This window comes from Ostrinia nubilalis, chromosome 7 (genome assembly GCF_963855985.1).
Source record: "Ostrinia nubilalis chromosome 7, ilOstNubi1.1, whole genome shotgun sequence".
Taxonomy (NCBI): Eukaryota; Metazoa; Arthropoda; class Insecta; order Lepidoptera; family Crambidae; genus Ostrinia; species Ostrinia nubilalis.
Window position 1 is genome coordinate 10,526,243 of NC_087094.1, and position 18,405 is coordinate 10,544,647.

Here is an 18,405-nt window from a genome sequence, read left to right on the forward strand (position 1 = left end):
TAGACCTGAATTTTCCACTATCTGAATGGCTACAAATCTTTTACTATCAAATTAATTAAAGCGTTAATACCAGAAATTTAGCGTCATTTTTTTTGGCACAGTGACGGGTTTGAGTGTGCCTTAACCTTTTTTGAGGAGGCTCAACATCCAATGTGGTTGTCAATACAAGTAACTGCGATGAATCAGTCGAAGTACTCATATTAGGTACTTTCATTGTTGATAATGAACTCTGACTTTCCTCGATGGCAACATTAGGATGCTTTTTTTAATGTGGTTTAATAATGTGGTCGTATTTCCACTATATTTGAATGAATCTGAACACTGTTTACACGCAACGCGTCCACTGTCCGGCGATTCGAATACGTCCCAAACTAAAGATTTTCTTTTAGGACCCGGCATTTTTCAAAAACAGAACATAAAACACAAAAATCTACAACAATAACCGGCAGTTTCTGTCGGTTCCATACAGTTTACGAACTCGAGTCAGAGAGAATTCAACTCGAGTGGGCTCGAGTTACGCCCAACTCGAGTTAACTCGAGTTAGGTACTCGAGTTGACCATCACTAATTTGACAGCTCCATAGAGAGTGAATTTTTTTGACAGTTCCGAGAGGAAGTGACTTTTTTTATAGTTGTCCTTTATGCGACAATGGCAATGGTCTTTTGCGTGTCTGGAATCAAGTTAGTAAACATTTTCGAATTACAACTTCAACTTTTATTTATAAATTATTTTATTGAATCTATTTGCATTCTATAAATGAAATGTTTATTTAAAAGTATATTAATTCAAAGTCGTAATTTTCACTTTAATCAATTTAGTTCCGTCTCAAGTCTACAACTGTGACATTATTAAAAAAAAAAAACGTCAAAAATTTTCATCGAAAAAACGTGTTTTTCTTTAAACAAATTTTATCTAAAATCAATAATTTCTCAATCAATATTAATTAGAACTACATGTGCATGGATTGCCAGTTGGATTGATGTTTGTTTTAAGAAGAAATTTCTCTCAAGTAAGATATCCACTCCACTCATAGAAAGGTTATTGCAGCTTGCAGCAACATCATGTTTTATCAAGTATTGAACCACACAAAGGATTAAATCTTCATTACAATATCATTCATAACTCCATTTAAATCAATGGAAACTAAATATGGATCGTTTCATGGAGTAACAACATACTTTGGAGTTTGGAGTTTGGACCCAAAATACAATACACGTAGGTACATTGCAGGCATAGATTGCAGGACACAGTGAATGATGATACGTGTTTTATACAGTGAATCTAAGTACCTATTTGTTTCAGGTTAATATCGAACTTATAAGGTGTTAAGCTGCAATTACAATAAAAGTGCTTGCTATGGAATCACCGGTGCTGATCATTATTGTCAACTGTTACTTAAAATCCAGATGAACCAACCTTTACTTCCTATTCAAATAAGTTTAGAAGAAACCTATATAAGCAATAAAACCAGACCAAGAATGCTTGATTACAAACGATGAACTCATTTCATTTGCAAGTTATGCCATGACATAAATGCATTAAATTAGGAAGATTTGTATTAGATGAATATTAACTTCTGTTGATAAGAACATTTGGTAAGTACCTTTAAAATTTAAAACACCCTCAAAATGATTCTAACACTATCCTCTGACGCTTTTCGACTAGGATCAAATAAAAGTTAATTATTTAATTACAGATTGGTGGAATCCAGATTCTGTGAATGTACATGTAATTGATTGACAAGTACACATTTGACAAGGTAAATTAATTTTATTTAACAAAGTAGTGCAAATCTAGAAACAAAACAGACAGTAAGATAGGTATGGTAGATAAGACAGATCACTTGTTCATCTGCTGTACTCTTTATAATATTAGTGTAGAATGTAGATGATGTAGGAGATTACAGTCTTACGGTGACATGCGCATCTTTTTGCTCTTAATTTACAAATATTTCATATATTTTACAGGTGGTGAGAAACGTGTAGATCTGGCCTGCTTACAGTGGCTATTGGATTGGACAGAACCAAAGTGAGAGTGAACATGTGAATTTATGGAGAACATTAAAAACTATTTTACTATAAGTCATAACGCAACTTATTTTGTATGAGTTACATACAAATGTCAAGCCGTGAGTACATTATGTAAAAACTAAAACAATGTACCTACTGTAATCACAACAGTAACTGTAATCTTTTAAAATCCAATAGTTTTAATGCTTATTGATTTTCGTAAACAAAATATTTCATGTTATATTTCATCAATAAAGTTTCATTTGATACTTCAATAGTTTTATTTTTAACCGCAATACATGAAAAGGAACGGATCATAAAAAAGTATGACAGGTATATTTAATCTGTGGGCGGCAGACGCCATATTGTATTCAGCGCCACCTACTGGACAATCTAGCTCGGTACCAGTTTGTTTATCGTTTAACCAATACTAGGGCCGTTTCCTATCTGTCTTTAGACATACTCTCTAATCTGTGTATACTTCGGATAATAAACGAACGAGGACTAAAATATTGTATCGAAAGAAGAGCGTTATCGGACGTAAAATCTATTGATTGTGAAGAATTCTTTGTGTTTTTCAATATGTGGAGAAGCTTGAGGCATTGCGCTTTTAAAAGAAAACAGTTACCGATGGTATTCATACAACACAAGACATTTTTGACCAATGATTACCAATGTACTGAAGCTTGGAATTCACTAAAGACAAGTTCTATTTACAATCAAATAAATTTAAACGATTTCTATAATATAATTGATCAAAACTATTCTTCGAAGGGTGTTATAAGCCCAATTGATGTCGATATATTTGCTGGTGCAATCAACGATGCGTTTCACTTGGAGGAGCTCAAAGATCTTCTCCATAAGTTGAGACTTTCGGCTGAAACTGGAAATATGTTAGAGTCCACCCATCAAGCAACGATCAGAAATTATCTTCAATTTGGAAATACAGAAGATTTGTTGAGTATTTTAAAAGATCCTCTTAATTTTGGAGTGTTCTTGGATGAGTTCACTGCTAATATTTTATTAGATAAATTAGTTACATCATCGAATTTTGAACAAGCTGCTAATGTTGCGGCGTTAATAATGCTGCAAGAAGAATATGAAAATGAAATTTCTAATGCTCTGTGTCAGTATGCCTGTTACAAGTATGTCATGAATTATAGTAGACCTGAAGAGCCACAAGTTGTAGAAGATAAGAAGAAGAAAGTTGATGAAATCAAAATTAGAGTTAAGTTCTTAAGAAATCCATATTTTGATGATCATTTTGATATCAAAGATGTCTTTACCCTGTCTGGAAAAACATTAGCTTGGATTTCAGAAAGAAAAGTGGATAACACCAACCTAAATCTACAAATTATTGGATGGTTAATATACAAAAAATATGATAAACTCCTACATTTATGCAATACAAATGCCAAAAATGAATCATTCAAAACATTTCCTGAATTAATAGACTTGTTTAAAAAGGAAATAAACTTTGCAGACCAAGATTCAAAATCAAAATTAGAAGCATGCATTTCCATATTAGAAAATGTGAACCAAGTAGATTTGTCCCTAGAAGAATGTATTAAAAACTCAATTGAAAATGCAATAAATAAATCTCAGACTCGAGACATAGAAAGTCAAAAGCAGGTTTGTACCAAATCCTTTATAGATGACCCACGCTGAACTGTCCCACCAAACTCAATGACAGGGGGGCGCTACCATCGTTCAACTATATGGTTTCCAACATGGCAAAAATCGGAACCAGCGATCCGGTATTAACGGTGGCGCCCCACTGTCAATGTCATGCATAGGACAGTTCAGTATTTTGGAACTATAATTATGTAAAAGTTGTTAAAAACAATTACTTTGTGGGGACTTGTTCAATAAATGTTTCTTTAGGCTTCCACAGACCAAACGCGGGTCAGAAGCAGTGCGGGTCAGTTGCAGCGCGGCTGTAGGCACACTGAAGGCAGCGGCAGTTTCAAAGCAGTTGCAACACGGACAGTTGTAAAAAAATACAATATTCGTAAACCGCTTTCAACGCGCTGCGCTGCACTGCTACCGCCCTGCCTCCGGTGAGTCATATTAATATGGCCGCCATAGTAATACAACAGCGCGGGCTCGCGCTCGCGCCGCTTCTATCCCGCTCCCGCGCAGCCTGGTTTGTTGTTCGGAAGTTGCAGTGCGGCGCGGCGCGGAGCGGTTGGAGCGCGGGCCCGCGTTCAAATTTGGTGTGGTGACACACTTCAAAGAGTTTCTTGTATTACAACTTGCGCGGGCCCGCATTTAAACAGCGCTGCTACTGCCCCGCGTTTGGTCTGCGTAGCACAGATAATACAGTGTGAGTCACGTTAAAGTGTACATATGAAAATAGATGAAACTAGACCTATTTTTATCGACAAAAAAGAGGTCAAAAATTTTTTGAGATTTTTTTTTAATTTTTTATAGAATTTTTTTTCTTCCAATTACTTATTGTAAAGAAAACGTAATAACTTTTAAACTAAGCGGTATATCCTGATAAAATAAAAACAGTAATAATGCTAAATAACAGGAAATACTAAAAAATACATAAAATACACAAAAAAGGCCAACAAATAATAAAAAATGATACTTTTTGAACAAAAACCTGCTTAAAAATTCGTGTTTTTTTGGTTATTTGATAAATTTCTACAAAAAATGCCCCTATAACCGATGGTTTTTATTACTTTGTATTATTCTCTATCGTATTACCTTCGTAAAACCAAAAATCGCATGTCTCTATCCCCATCACAACGTTTGCAATGATCGTTTGAACTAAGCCTCTCCGGGCGCGTTATTCAACGCTTCGTTAACAACGAAACTGAAAATGGCTCTAGATTTGTAATTTTGATAAAGACAAGTTAGATTTCAAATTAAAAAAAAAGATTTCGAAGTAAAATAAGCATTTTAGTTAAAATTAAAATTGTCTCTACCTGTAGCGGAGAATAATGTGGTGGCAGGCCTTTGTTCAAACGATCATAGCAAATATTGTGATAGGGATAGAGACATGCGATTTTTGGTTTTACAAAGATAATACGATAGAGAATAATATAAAGTAATAAAAACTACCTGTTATAAGGGCATTTTTTTGAGAAATTTATCAAATAACCAAAAAAATACGAATTTTTTAACAGATTTTTTTCAAAAAGTATATTTTTTTATTATTTGTTGGCATTTTCTGGGTATTTTATGTATTTTTTCAGTATCGCCTGTTATTTAGCATTATTACTGTTTTTATTTTATCAGGATGTACCGCTTAGTTTAAAAGTTATTACGTTTTCTTTACAATAAGTAATTGGAAGAAAAAAAATTCTATAAAAAAATTTAAAAAAATCAAAAAAAAAATTTGACCTCTTTTTTGTCGATAAAAATAGGTCTAGTTTCATCTATTTTCATATGTGCACTTTAACGTGACTCACACTGTATAATACTAGCCGTAGCCTTTTATGTTATGTTTTGCATATTACTCTTTTTCAGATATTTCAATCATGGAGGGAAATAAGGGAGAAAAAACTAGAAGAACAAACCAAACGTTTAGATAGAGCAAAGCGCATAGAAGCAATCAACTACAAACAGAAGGATCTACAAGTAGAAGAACAAAAGCTATGGTTCTTTGAAAATGAAGAAGCTATTGATCTTGAAATTGAAGAAAAAGAACAGACTACTCGATCCAATTCGAAAAAAAAATCTATAAAAGCTGTTGATGAAGATTATATTCCACCTGAGATATTACCCAAAAGGAAATAAGTCTTAGTAGGGAAATAAAAGCTTTAATTAGTTAACTTCACAGTTTTTATTGACAGTGTTAACTACATTATAACCTTTACATAGCTATTATTTTACAAATTCTCGACAGTACCTACATTTTTTTACTTAGCTTTAGTACTTGCCGATTGACCAAATCATACAGATTTTAATACATATGTTTGAATGAATACATTTTGTTCTTTATTTGTTTGTTATGTAGGTAGTAGGAAAATAAAATATATCTGGGCAATATGAAGTTACATCTGCTGATCTGCCCGAAATACTTGCATACTTCATCAATTTAATTACAAATAGAAATACAAATAAAAATATAAATAAATGTTTATTAATCTTATCAGGTTTATAATATTGTTATTATTTATGAGTACATTATAGGCCAGTAGAATTAAACACAAAAATTAATTAAATCGGAAATAATTCCTACTAAAGATTTTAGTGCTTTAATGGCTTCATTAGTTGCCCATAAAGACTCTCCTAGGTTTTCGACTTCGACGGAGTTGTGCTTAAGTGGTGGGGGCCCCCGAAAGGGGCGCTTTTTCGGTTTTCCGGTTATACCGCGTAAAGGACTTACCCTATCGAAAAGTGGTCTTCCTGACGGTTGAAGGGCATTTAATCCTGTATTAAATAAGACCAAATTCATATGTTTTGAACAAACCGTTCTCATGCAAATGTTCGGCAAAGTAGAAAATATGTGTATAATTAATGACCCTCTCCACGTCCAATGGCTCGTTACCCACAGGCTTCCAAGTCTTGAAAAGGAGCGCCTCAACCAGTGTAACCCTATCAAGGCTTACGAGCTGGATGCGCCTATCCTTGTTCGTCCCAGCCGTTCCTTATCTGCGGTTGCTGCACCTCTTCCTGGCACTCACCTGAACGACTCTGTGTTACCTACTGTGGCTGCTCCTCTTCCTTGTATCCTCCTGCACGACTACGTTGCCTAGCCGTATGCCTGGTCTAAGGTTCGACGCCAAAAATCAGCAACAACAAGTTCATATTAAAACGCTGAAGAGTTTTTTGTTTGTTTGTTTGAACGTGCTAATCTCAAGAATTACTAGTTTGATTGAAATAATTACTTTTGTGTTGAATAGCTCATAAATTGAGGAAGGCTATAGGATATATACAATCACTCTACGACTAATAGAGGCAAAGCAGTAAAAAAAAATGTTGCAAACACGGAAAATAGTATTTAAACTATTTTCACGCCTACGAAGTTGATTTTGTGGCGTCGAACCTTGGACCAGGCATATGGCTAAGCAATGCAATCGTACAGGAGGGTACAAGGAAGAGGGGCAGCCACAGTAGGTAACACAGGGTCGTTCAGGAGAGTGCCAGGAAGAGGTACAGCAACCGCAGTTAAGGAACGGCTGGAACGAACAAGGATAAGCAAATCCAACTCGTGAGCCTAGACAGGGATACGCTGGTTAAGGCGACCCTTTACAAGGCTTGGGAGCCTACGGGTGACGAGCTATTGGACGTGGAGAGGGTCATTAATTATACACATATTTTCTACTTTGCCGAACATTTGCACGAGAACGGTTTGTCCAAAACATATAAATTTGGTCTTATTTAATGCAGGATTAAATGCCCTTCAACCGTCAGGAAGACCACTTTTCGATAGGGTAAGTCCTTTACGTGATATAATCGGAAAACCGAAAAAGCGCCCCTTTCGGGGGGCCCCCACCACTTAAGCACAACTCCGTCGAAGTCGAAAACCTAGGAGAGTCTTAATGGGCAACCAATGAAGCCATTAAAGCAATAAAATCTTTTGTAGGAATTATTTCCGATTTAAAATCTAATTCTACTGGACTATTAGTAGATAATAATAATACAGTGCGAGTCACGATAAAGTGCACATATGAAAATAGGTGAAACTAGACCTACTTTTCATCGACAAAAAAGAGGTTTTTTTTTTAATTGGAGTTTTTTCTTCCGATAACTTATTGTAAAGAAAACGTAATAACTTTTAAACTAAGAGGTATATCCTGATAAAATAAAAACAGTAATAAAGCTAAATAACAGGCAATACTAAAAAAATACATAAAATAGTCAAAAACTGACAACAAATAATAAAAAATGATACTTTTTGAAAAAAAATTGCTTATAAATTCGTGTTTTTTTGGTTATTTGATAAAGGATGATGGGCACAAATGTATGGAAAGTGGTACCCGCTCCAATAGCCATAACCAATATATATTTCAAAAGGCCTTTAGATGTAGAAAAATGTCTGCTATGGGGCCAGTTCTAATTCACGTTTTGAAAGCAGTAATTTCACTAAGTATTATAATGAAAGAAAACAAAATCATCCATGTATACGAGTATGTATTATGACTACAATCTATACTTATAATAAATCTGTAGAGAGGTCAATTCTGTACATGAAATATATTTTCAAAATAACTATCAGGGGGTGATTAGTGATCGATACTGATGCCAAAAATGCAATCAGTAAATTTTTTGTCTGTCTGTCTGTCTGTATGTTCCTTATAGAAACAAAAACCACTTGACGGATTTTAACGAAACTTGGTACAATTATTCTTCATACTCCTGGGCAGGTTATAGGATACTTAGGAATTCCCACGGGAACGGGAATTAGCGGGAAAATCCTTTTGTACGAAAAATCTAAACCGCTTAAGTTAGACGCTTGAAATTTGGCATGCAGGTACCTTATTAAACTTAAAGCTTAGTTACAACAGGATATTGCAAAATTTCCATGGGAACGGGAGTTAGTGGGAAAAAACATTTGTATGAAAAAATCTAAACCGCGTAAGATATACTCTTGAAATTTGGCATGCAGGTACCATAGTAAACTCAAAGCTTAGTTGCAATAGGATATTGCAGAATTCCCACGGGAACGGGAGTTAGCGGGAAAAAACATTTGTATGAAAAAATTTAAACCGCGTAAGATAGACTCTTGAAATTTGGCATGCAGGTACCTTAGTAAACTCAAAGCTTAGTTGCAATAGGATATTGCAGAATTCCCACGGGAACGGGAGTTAGCGGGAAAAAACATTTGTATGAAAAAATTTAAACCGCGTAAGATAGACTCTTGAAATTTGGCATGCAGGTACCTTAGTAAACTTAAAGCTTAGTTACAACAGGATATTGCAAAAATCTCACGGGAACGGGAGTTAGCGGGAAAAAACATTTGTATGAAAAAATCTGAACCGCGTAAGATAGATGAAGGGGGGGGGGGGGGGGGTAAAACGAGATCCACGCGCACGAAGTTGCGGGCGGCCGCTAGTCTATTAATATAACTAAAAGAAGCATTGAAAAGGAAAGGATTATACTTACGACGAACTACCTTAGCTATTAGCCCTTTATTCGCTTTCATCATCATCATCATCATCGTGATCATTTTAGCCATAGGACGTCCAGTTGAACATAGGCCTCCTCCAATGACTTCCACAATGGCCGGTTGGTGGCGGCCTGCATCCAGCGCCTTCCCGCTACCTTTATGAGGTCGTCGGTCCATCTTGTGACTTATTGGGTCTTGTGGGTTTATTCGCTTTAGCAACCCATAATAAAACCTTTAAGAAGTAATATAACTCCAACCCCTTTATTAATAAAAGTTACAACCTAGTTGAACTCTGGCTAAAATTGTCATTTGGCATGGAAATGTCATTTTAATCCAAGATTCATCCTAGGTATTATAACTTTTTATGATTAAAGGGGGTAGTAGTTCTTCAAATATATTTATTTCACAATTATCCCTATCAAAAATTATAGAGTTAAGGAAGGATGTTGGAGCAGTAAACCCTTCATGCCTCGCATAACCTAAGTACCATACGATGGACACGTATGATACTTCGGTTACACAAAAAGTATGTTTATCTTCTAACGCAACCAGATCTGAGGCTGGTGGCCATAGTAAATATTGTTCGTCTTGGTAAGACTTTCAAATGACACTACAAACATAACTATTGGAGCCGGGTACCATTTTGCAAAAAAGTATGTTTATCTTCGAACACAACCAGATCTGAGGCTGGTGGCCGTAGTAAAAGTTGTTCGTCTTGGTAAGACCTTTCAAATGACACTAGAAGCATATCTATTGGAGCTGGGTACCATTTTGCCCATTGTCCTTTCTCCAAAAAATGGCCCCATAATAGGTCGTTTTTATTACTTTGTATTATTCTCTATCGTATAACCTTTGTAAAACCAAAAATCGCATGTCTCTATCCCTATCACAACATTTGCTATGATCGTTTGAACAGAGGCCTGCCATGCCACTACATTATTCTCCGCTACAGGTAGAGACAATTTTAATTTTAACTAAAATGCTTATTTTACTTCGAAATCTTTTGTTTTTATTTGAAATCTAACTTTGTTAACGAAGCGTTGAATGGCGCGCCCGGAGAGGCTTAGTTCGAACGATCATTGCAAACGTTGTGATAGGGATAGAGACATGGAATTTTTGGTTTTACAAAGGTAATACGATAAAAAATAACACAAAGTAATAAAACCCACCTGTTATGGGGGCATTATTTGGAAAAAAATATCAAATAACCAAAAAAACACGAATTAAAATGCAGATTTTTCTTAAAAAGTAACATTTTTTATTATTTGTTGCCATTTTCTAAGTATTTTATGTATTTTTTAGTATTGCCTGTTATTTAGCATTATTACTCTTTTTATTTTATCAGGATATACCCCTTATGCTGCAGTTAGACGACGCAAAAACTTTCACTAGACTTTCGTTAGACTAGTTACTAGATTTCGTTCATAGAAAATTTTAACTCTATTACGTAGGTCAAAAGATTAAAATTCTTTTGGACAACCACCCCGTGCGGCGGCCGCGCGGGTCGCCTTCTGGATGATGCGCCCCCGCGTCTCTCCATAGCGTAGCGGCCGCGCAGCCGCCGCGCCGATCGATCTCAGTTGCTCGAGTTTTCTGGCGCGCGCCGCTCACTTCGCAGTCAAGGGATTCTTTGATAAATTAATTTCAACTTTAAATGTAGTTACTGAAGAGCTTATTTTACTATAACAGTCGACTCTTAAAAACGCGTACGCGGTGGCCACGAGGTGTACCAAATAACGCTATCGCCCGGCCGCCGCGCGGCCTCTCAGCATCCCATATAAACGGGCCCTTACTTTAAAAGTTATTACGTTTTCTTTACAATAAGTAATTGGAAGAAAAAAAATTCTATAAAAAATAAAAAAATTGACCTCTTTTTTGTCGATAAAAAAAGGTCTAGTTTCACCTATTTTCATATGTACACTTTATCGTGACTCACACTGTAATTTTTAAACGCAGGTGGCGGGACTCCTCTCGTGGGGTCCTAGCCTAGGCACATATCCAGAATGCCCAATGTGAAAAAAATATTTCAATTTTTATGTTACAGCTTCAATTTAGGAGAGGGCTTGCCCACAAACCACACGCACAATAGTGGATCCATGCCTGTGCTCTAGCTCTAAGATCTAACAATATTACCGAGAAATTATGAGGGTTTTCGCGAATGAAAGATCCGCTAGATGGCGGGACGTGGATGTGGGGTCTGACTGCTGCGTGATTGGTGGATTTTGACATATCTGTCAATGTCATGTCAAAAATAACCAATCATGCAGCATTTGGACCTCGCGTCTACGTATTGCCATCTGGCGGATTTTTCATTCGCGAAAACCATCGATCTAGAATCACGAAATATTTTGTCATCATGATTTAATATATACTGGGTGTTCCAAAAAGAGCGTACCAAACTTAAGGAGATGATAGAATATAAAAAATAATAATAAAAGTATCAACATTTAAGAGATATAATTTTTTTAAAATCCACAATATTTTTCAAGACGAATAAGAAGAATAAGACAAATATCTGCTCATTTGCTCAGCTCTCCCTGCCTACCCACTAAAAACCAGTCGGGTCCCTCTGGCTCTCAGAAACAAGCTTCGGACCTCAACGTTAAAACTGAAACGGGGGCGGCTGCCCCCGTGTCCATCTCCGTGAGGCTAGCCACCATGCCATTTCGTGGCACCGGCTGCGGCTTTTACGGCGGCTGCCGCTACGCACATACGCTGCCATATTATGGCTCTCCTCTCCGCAGCGGATGCAGAATCCACTGCGGTCAATGCCTGCGGTACACTTGAAGGCCGTATGGCCAGTGCCCCTACAGGCGACACATACAAGATGGTTCTGGTGATGCTCGGTTTGAGCAGTGTTACCTGCACCGAGGCCCACCCTATTACGCTGCGGGTTCTCTATCTCTCGCTTCATAAATTTTTCCCACTGAATTGCCGAGAGGACAGTTTGTCTTGGCCGCGATTGCTGCAGAGACCTACAACGCCCCGGTGGTCATCGAGACCCGAGAGGCGGAGGTCCTCGGACTTAATTGGCCGCCTCATGCTGACCACGTCGCGATTGAACTCCGGCATCTCCCGTAGAGCGGTCGCCAGTTACTTATCCGCTTTCTCCTCGACGTTCGAGACAAACAGGACGAAAAGCTTCGCCGAGGACTGGCTTGGCTTGAAACGGAGGTTATCCATTATGCCCAGTTGGGCTAGATCTACCTGCTGTCTGGCCGAGTGCATCGACCAGATAAAGTCGCGAGGTGGATCATGCTGGGCGGCCTCCTCATTCATCGTTGCGGCTATGGCCGTCGTTCGTGGGACATTTCTCCTCACGCGGCCAGAGCCGGTCTCCTGTTAGAGTAGTCCGTTGCGTTTTAGCTGGCGATGGGGCTTTGTCGCTGTGCCCCACCCTGCCCCACCGTGGCTACGCCCATGGTGATGGTACTTAAAAAAATTGTTTAGATGGTCATCACTCATCCATTATCATTTCCATAAGTTGGGCACGCTCTTTACGGGACACCCTGTATGATACATAAAGAAATATACACAAATGTTTAAATGTCTAATTGGATATATTTAAGTTAAAACAGACTCCTGTTGCATTTTTGTCAGATCAAGGTGAATTTTCTTTAGGGTGTCTTCAGCTTTCTTGGCCTTTTCTGTTTTAATATTATCTTCCAAATCCACTATTTCCCGTGCAATTGTACCAGTGTCGTTAACTAGCGATACAATTGTACTACATTCGGAATGTAATAAGGCTAACAGTTTGTATGCTTTCTTTGCTTGGTCATCTTTTTTCGCATCCTGAAAAATAGAAATGATTAACTAGTTAGTCACATTGGCGGATGTGGGGTTCGCACTCGAAATTGCATTCATTGGCGTATCTATACGCCCATGATTGCATTAAATCAAACTATTTCAATATTTTCTCGGCTTTACTCGAATTTATTTTAGCCGGCGCGCTGCCCATCAATCTTAATTTCGTTTTTTCATTTCTAACGATTAATAACTAGCATGCAAACCAAAACGGCGCGATGTCGCACCCACCCAAACCAGACCCAGATGTAACAACACCATTGATTGATAAAATAACTGAATAAATAAATAAAAAGAAAGTAAAGTAACATAAAAGTGTAGTAGCAAGTCTAAATGCTTAAGTGGCCCCGAGACGATCAATCGCGATTGTCAATTCTACGTGATTGTCAATTGACATTGATCGTTTACAAAAGGCATTGAAGCGATTGTCAATTGAATTTACGTAATTGAAGCAAATTGATGATAATTTTAATTGAAGCCCAATCGACAGGGTCATTGAAGCTAATATTGATCGTTTCGCTGAGCAATTGACAATCGTTTCCGTCAATTGGAACGTAAATACATTGACAATCGCAATTGATCGTCTCGGGGCTGCTTCACAGTTACTAAATTCAAATATTTTTACATAAGTACATAACAAAATAATGTTCTCACCCTGAACAATGTTTCATCTGCGATAGAGAAACATCTATCCAATTGACCTTCAAGTGAATTGATTTCTTTTTGAAGTTGCCTGGTATCTTCGAGAATCTTTTTTATTTCCATGTTTTGTTTATCAACATTACTAATTATTTCTAATATTCTCTTTGTATATATGGACCTGAAAAGGTAATCAAAAGACTAATTACTGATATAAGCGCGATAATACAATATAAGAAACCAAATAATATTGTAGCTCAATTATGTAATACTAGCTTTTGCCCGCGGCTTCACCCGCGTGAAATTTTGTTTGTCAGAGATTGTCATAATAAATTAAAGCCTATATTATTATGTTATTCTGGGTTATAAACAATAATACTGTAAATTTTCATCAAAATCCGTTCAGTAGTTTTTGCGTGAAAGAGCAACAAACATTCAGACATCCATACAAACTTTCGCATTTATAATATTAGTAGGATGTGACTCCTTTGATGCTAATAGGTATGTTTTTTACCTTTTGTTTCCTCCTTTGCATTTTTCATAGCTTTTCTTTAACTGATTTCTTATCTCTTCATTGTGTTGATATTCATCTTTAATAGCTTTTGCTTCTTCCTTTAGATTCAACAACACTTTCTTGCATTTAGTTCTCTCTGACTGAAAATGATTGAATAATACATTTGAATTTGCTTGAATTAGTTTCCTGTTGTTCCAGAAATTATTAGCTACAGCAAATTATGTGATAGGCATTGTATTCATAAGTGCCATAATATTGGTCTAGACTAAATAAAATATTTTTGATTTTGATTTCAGCCTGGCAATTTATCTACCCAAACTATTAAATTAAAGTGGGCATTGATTTGCTTTTTATGCAAAAAAGGAAGGACTACATATTTAAAAAAAACAAACTTAAAGTAACTATTTAAATTATTTCAATTACAAAGCAAGTCACTTACCTCTGATGTAGTCATACTCTTATTAATTTTGTCTATATCAACCTTCAGAGATAAATTCTTTGAAGTAAGTTCTTCACTCTTCTTATGCAGACTACAAATATTATTTTGAACTTTCTCTATAACATTATTAACAGAATCAGTATTTTCAATATCATTGATTCCAATACTTTCTAAAATATTTTGCACATTTTTCATTTCAGTTTCAACTTTCTCACATGATTTTTGAACCTGTAAGATAATAAATAATAATAATAATAATAAAATATCTTTATTCTCACCATAATCTTACAAATAAGGTACATGACTGATTAAAAGGAACATTTTACCGATTATGGCGGGTTGACACCTGAACTAGGAAAGATCCTGTATCTCAGGTTGCCAACCCTCCACCTCTAATACTACTATGGGCTCTGCATAAAATCTTAATTATATTACATACCTACTGATTACTTGTAACTATTAGCTAAATAATTAATACTAAAGAATTTTTGAGGTTTATGTTGGTGATTATGTGTGTGAGTGTGTTTGTGTGTGTGGGTGCTAGGTATATGTAAGCGGTCTAGCAAGCGATGTCACTGCTCAAGGTTATTATTTTTGGATTATTAGCAGTTGTTCCGTTGCGGTATGATCAAGCCCCAGCAGGGCTGTGGTCATAAATGATTTCAACTGCTTGCGATTCATGTTAAAAATCGGGTTCAAATCATTAAAATGTCGGTACAGGTATGAACCCATATGGGTTATTTGTCGTTGTGCGAAATGTGTGTTACAGGATTGTACCGTGGTGCGAACTCTCCTCTTGCCCTTTGGCAATTTTTGGGGATCAATGTTACGGTGATGGCGAAGCACTGAAGATATAATATACAGTTGCCGGACCGTTAATAGTTTCGCTTCCTCATAAAGTAGGTCGGATGGGTATCTTCTTGGCTTATGAAGCATGACTTTAATGACTGCTCTTTGTGCCCTTTCCACTTCCATAAGATGAGTGACAGCTGCACCGCCCCAAATTGAGATGCAGTACGTCAGCACGGATTGACACAAGGCGTAATAGACTTGTGTGACTAGTTCTTGGTCAGCAGCATCTCTCAGGTTCCTAAATATGTGCAAAAGCCTCCTTATTTTTTTACTTAGCGCTGAAATTTGTGATTGCCAGTTAAGATTTTGGTCAACTACGACACCAAGGTACTTGTGAGAGTCTGTTTGGATTAGCGAAGTACAGTCGCAGCCAGCGCCGATACCGCCGTTCCCAGAGCAACAGTTGGAGTGAGCCCTGATACTGAAATGTGAGGGCTGCGTTGTTTTGTTGTTTATTCTGAAGCAGATATATTTTGTTTTCTTAATGTTCAGAGTGAGCAAGTTGTTATTAAGCCATTCTGTCACCTTTTGCAGTCCCTTTTCTGCGCTTCTTTGCACGTCTTGCCATGATTCACCTCTGAAAACTAAGGCCGTGTCATCTGCAAAAGAAAGCGTGCACCCATTTCTCAAGTTCAATTCACACAAATCGTTCACGTATACCAGAAATAAAGTTGGTCCGAGCGTGCTGCCTTGTGGAATGCCATATGTAGTCGGAGAGCTATCACTATACTGTTGACTGATTTTGACAACTTGGCTCCTATTCGTCAAATAACTACAAAACCAGTCAAGTACAACTCCACGAACCCCCATCCCTTCCAGTTTGTTTAAAAGTATCGGTATGGACACAGTATCAAAAGCCTTCTTAAGGTCTAGAAATACGGCAGCGCACTTGTGTCCCTTGTCTAATTGTTCAGTTACTTTGTTCACCAGGCAGGAAACGGCATCTTCTGTGTTTTTACCCGACCTAAAGCCATATTGATTAGACGACAAAAGGAGGTTAGACTCTAGGTAGTTGGTTAGGCGGTTGTTGACAACTTTCTCAATTACTTTACCTATCGTACTGAGGAGCGAGATAGGCCGATAGTTTGACACTTCATCCACAGCTCCATCTTTGTGAATTGGAACAACAACAGCCTTCTTAAAGGCTGTTGGAAATATGCCAGTGGCGAAGCTAAGATTACACAAATGCGCTATCATTGAGCACAAAATGGTGTGGGAGTTAAAGAGCACAGCAGGTGGTATATTGTCTATTCCAGGAGCGCTGTTCTTCCTCATATTTCGAATAATTTTGTCCACCTCGATTGAATCTGTTGGTAAAAGAGTCATGGAGTTTACGCTTTTTGAGGAACTGTATGTTCTACCGCTATTAAGTTTTGAGGTGTCAGTATTACTTATTATGTTCTTGGCTAGTTCACTGCCAATTGTGGTGAAGTAGTTATTTACCGAGTTCAATGATGCTAGTGGTGTGGGCAAAGTGCTGAGAAGAGCTGTCGCATCCGATTTATTCTTTTTAATATGGCATAGATCTTTTACAGCTTCCCAGGTAGCTTTGTTATTTTTGTAGTTTAGTGCAAATTTATCCTTGTAGTAATTGATTTTCATGTCTTTGGCTAAAGATGATTTAGGTATCATTGAATGGGACAGATGTGTTATGTACAGTGTATTAAAGTAAATACAAATAGATGATTTGCTTTAATATTCTCTTATGTATGATAAATTGAATCAATCCATTTTTAAGTTAAGGAATTTAGGGCCAATCACAGGGTTAATGCTAAAACCTCTCCTTGCTACTTGTGTGCGCCTCCGATAATTCACCTTAAAACTTTAAATGATCAATATGAAATATGATACAAAAATTTAACTAACCTGTGAATATTCAACATCCATAACATTTCGATCACTTTCCAAAGTGTCTAGTTTTTGACGTAAAACAATAACTTCTTCCTGAAGTTCTTTGAGGCTTTTATGTATTTCATAATCTTCGACATTGGCTTCTTTTGAAGGGTCAGGATCAGTTTCCCGTAGTTCACATTTGGTTTCAGTGTTCAAATACTTTTCTTTAATTTTAAAAAGACTTTTCATTAAATGTTCTTCATTGACCTCTATATCACCATACTTTTTAATTTGTTGGTCTAAATAAAAAAATAAATTATAAATAAATTAGGTGATTTATCAGACAATAGTTAAATATTCTATGATATAAACAAAATTAAACATAAAACATACCTGAGGTATTATTGCAAGCTATGGAGTCTCCAATAGATTTTTGAGTATTAACATTACAACATGGTGGTATCCAAATAGTATTTAGCTCTTCATTAATTTTATTACTGATTTCTTGTAAAAATAATTGTTTCTTGTTAGTGGATGCAGTTCTGGTCGAAGTCTGTGTGCCTTCATTGGGTAATCTTTCTATTAGGAACATAAACACTTGCCTTAAATCAGCTTCATTGGAGTACAAGAATGTCTGATACCCAACCTCATTTTTGTATCCTAAGTCCTAGAAGTTGGAAAATATGTTTTGTATTCATTGAAAATATATTCTGTGCAGATGATTCAAAGGTCTTGGTGAGTCACTAATAATACATTACCTTGCAAATGGATGCAATTTGCGATGCAACTTCTATCCTGTGTGATATACCAGATGGTAATTTCGTTGGTATTTTTAAGTTATGATTTATTTCACTTAAACATCTTGAAGCAGATTCAATTATAATTTCAACAGGAAGTTCACATATACTTTTGTTTTCTTCCCCAATATTTCTGGAAGGTTAAAGCAGATAGGTACATATTTCTATAAAGCTTGTACTAGCCACTGGTATTATCAAATAAATTAATATGGATATTATGGCGTATTTGTTCCAGAATATTAAAAATAACTAACTTACATGTTTAACTGACGAAGAAAATGGAGAATTATTGAATCGACTTCCTCCATAATGTTCAATGTTGTATTGCACAAATTTAAATAAATAAATCACATTAAAGTAGTACCAAACCACTGCTGGGACTGATAAAAATATTAAAAAGATTTTTTTAATGAAAAAATTCAATTGAAATGTTGACGTCTAAATCAGTCTAT

At 36.5% G+C, this 18,405-nt stretch overlaps 2 protein-coding genes and 1 long non-coding RNA gene across 6 annotated transcripts; 2 read left to right on the forward strand and 1 right to left on the reverse strand.

The window, feature by feature from the left end:
* Positions 1–855: 855 nt before the first annotated feature.
* LOC135073277 (uncharacterized) lies at positions 856–2,278 on the forward strand. 3 transcript variants are annotated; one of them, XR_010257607.1, is made up of 4 exons: positions 856–1,219; positions 1,303–1,595; positions 1,697–1,759; positions 1,968–2,278. It is a non-coding gene; the product is annotated as an uncharacterized LOC135073277 (long non-coding RNA). The 3 variants fall into 3 exon arrangements; XR_010257608.1 differs by having other exon boundaries at positions 856–1,009; XR_010257606.1 differs by having other exon boundaries at positions 857–1,215.
* A 213-nt stretch (positions 2,279–2,491) lies between these two features.
* LOC135073275 (uncharacterized) lies at positions 2,492–5,947 on the forward strand. The gene is made up of 2 exons (XM_063967392.1): positions 2,492–3,641; positions 5,490–5,947. Exons 1-2 carry the CDS (start codon positions 2,592–2,594, stop codon positions 5,757–5,759), a joined length of 1,320 nt encoding a protein of 439 aa, XP_063823462.1. The 5' UTR covers positions 2,492–2,591; the 3' UTR covers positions 5,760–5,947.
* Positions 5,948–12,616: 6,669 nt separating this feature from the next.
* LOC135073274 (coiled-coil domain-containing protein 22) lies at positions 12,617–18,391 on the reverse strand. Of its 2 annotated transcripts, none has more exons than XM_063967391.1 (8): positions 18,212–18,391; positions 17,915–18,086; positions 17,550–17,823; positions 17,190–17,380; positions 14,472–14,699; positions 14,033–14,172; positions 13,534–13,699; positions 12,617–12,867 (listed from the first exon to the last, which is right to left on the reverse strand). In XM_063967391.1, exons 1-8 carry the CDS (start codon positions 18,259–18,261, stop codon positions 12,640–12,642), a joined length of 1,449 nt encoding a protein of 482 aa, XP_063823461.1. In that variant the 5' UTR covers positions 18,262–18,391; the 3' UTR covers positions 12,617–12,639. The 2 variants fall into 2 exon arrangements, with proteins under 2 accessions (XP_063823461.1, XP_063823460.1); XM_063967390.1 differs by having other exon boundaries at positions 17,190–17,455.
* Positions 18,392–18,405: the final 14 nt, after the last annotated feature.

Bases quoted from the DNA above. Each gene is read 5' to 3' on its own strand.
- LOC135073275 (XM_063967392.1), top strand. From the start codon at position 2,592: ATGTGGAGAAGCTTGAGGCATTGCGCTTTTAAAAGAAAACAGTTACCG. The intron at 3,642-5,489 runs GTTTGTACCAAA...ACTCTTTTTCAG, and splicing joins ACATAGAAAGTCAAAAGCAG to ATATTTCAATCATGGAGGGA.
- LOC135073274 (XM_063967390.1), bottom strand. From the start codon at position 18,261: ATGGAGGAAGTCGATTCAATAATTCTCCATTTTCTTCGTCAGTTAAAC. The intron at 17,824-17,914 runs GTAATGTATTAT...TCCAACTTCTAG, and splicing joins AAATTGCATCCATTTGCAAG to GACTTAGGATACAAAAATGA. The intron at 12,868-13,533 runs GTGAGAACATTA...TCTATTTTTCAG, and splicing joins CAGATGAAACATTGTTCAGG to GATGCGAAAAAAGATGACCA.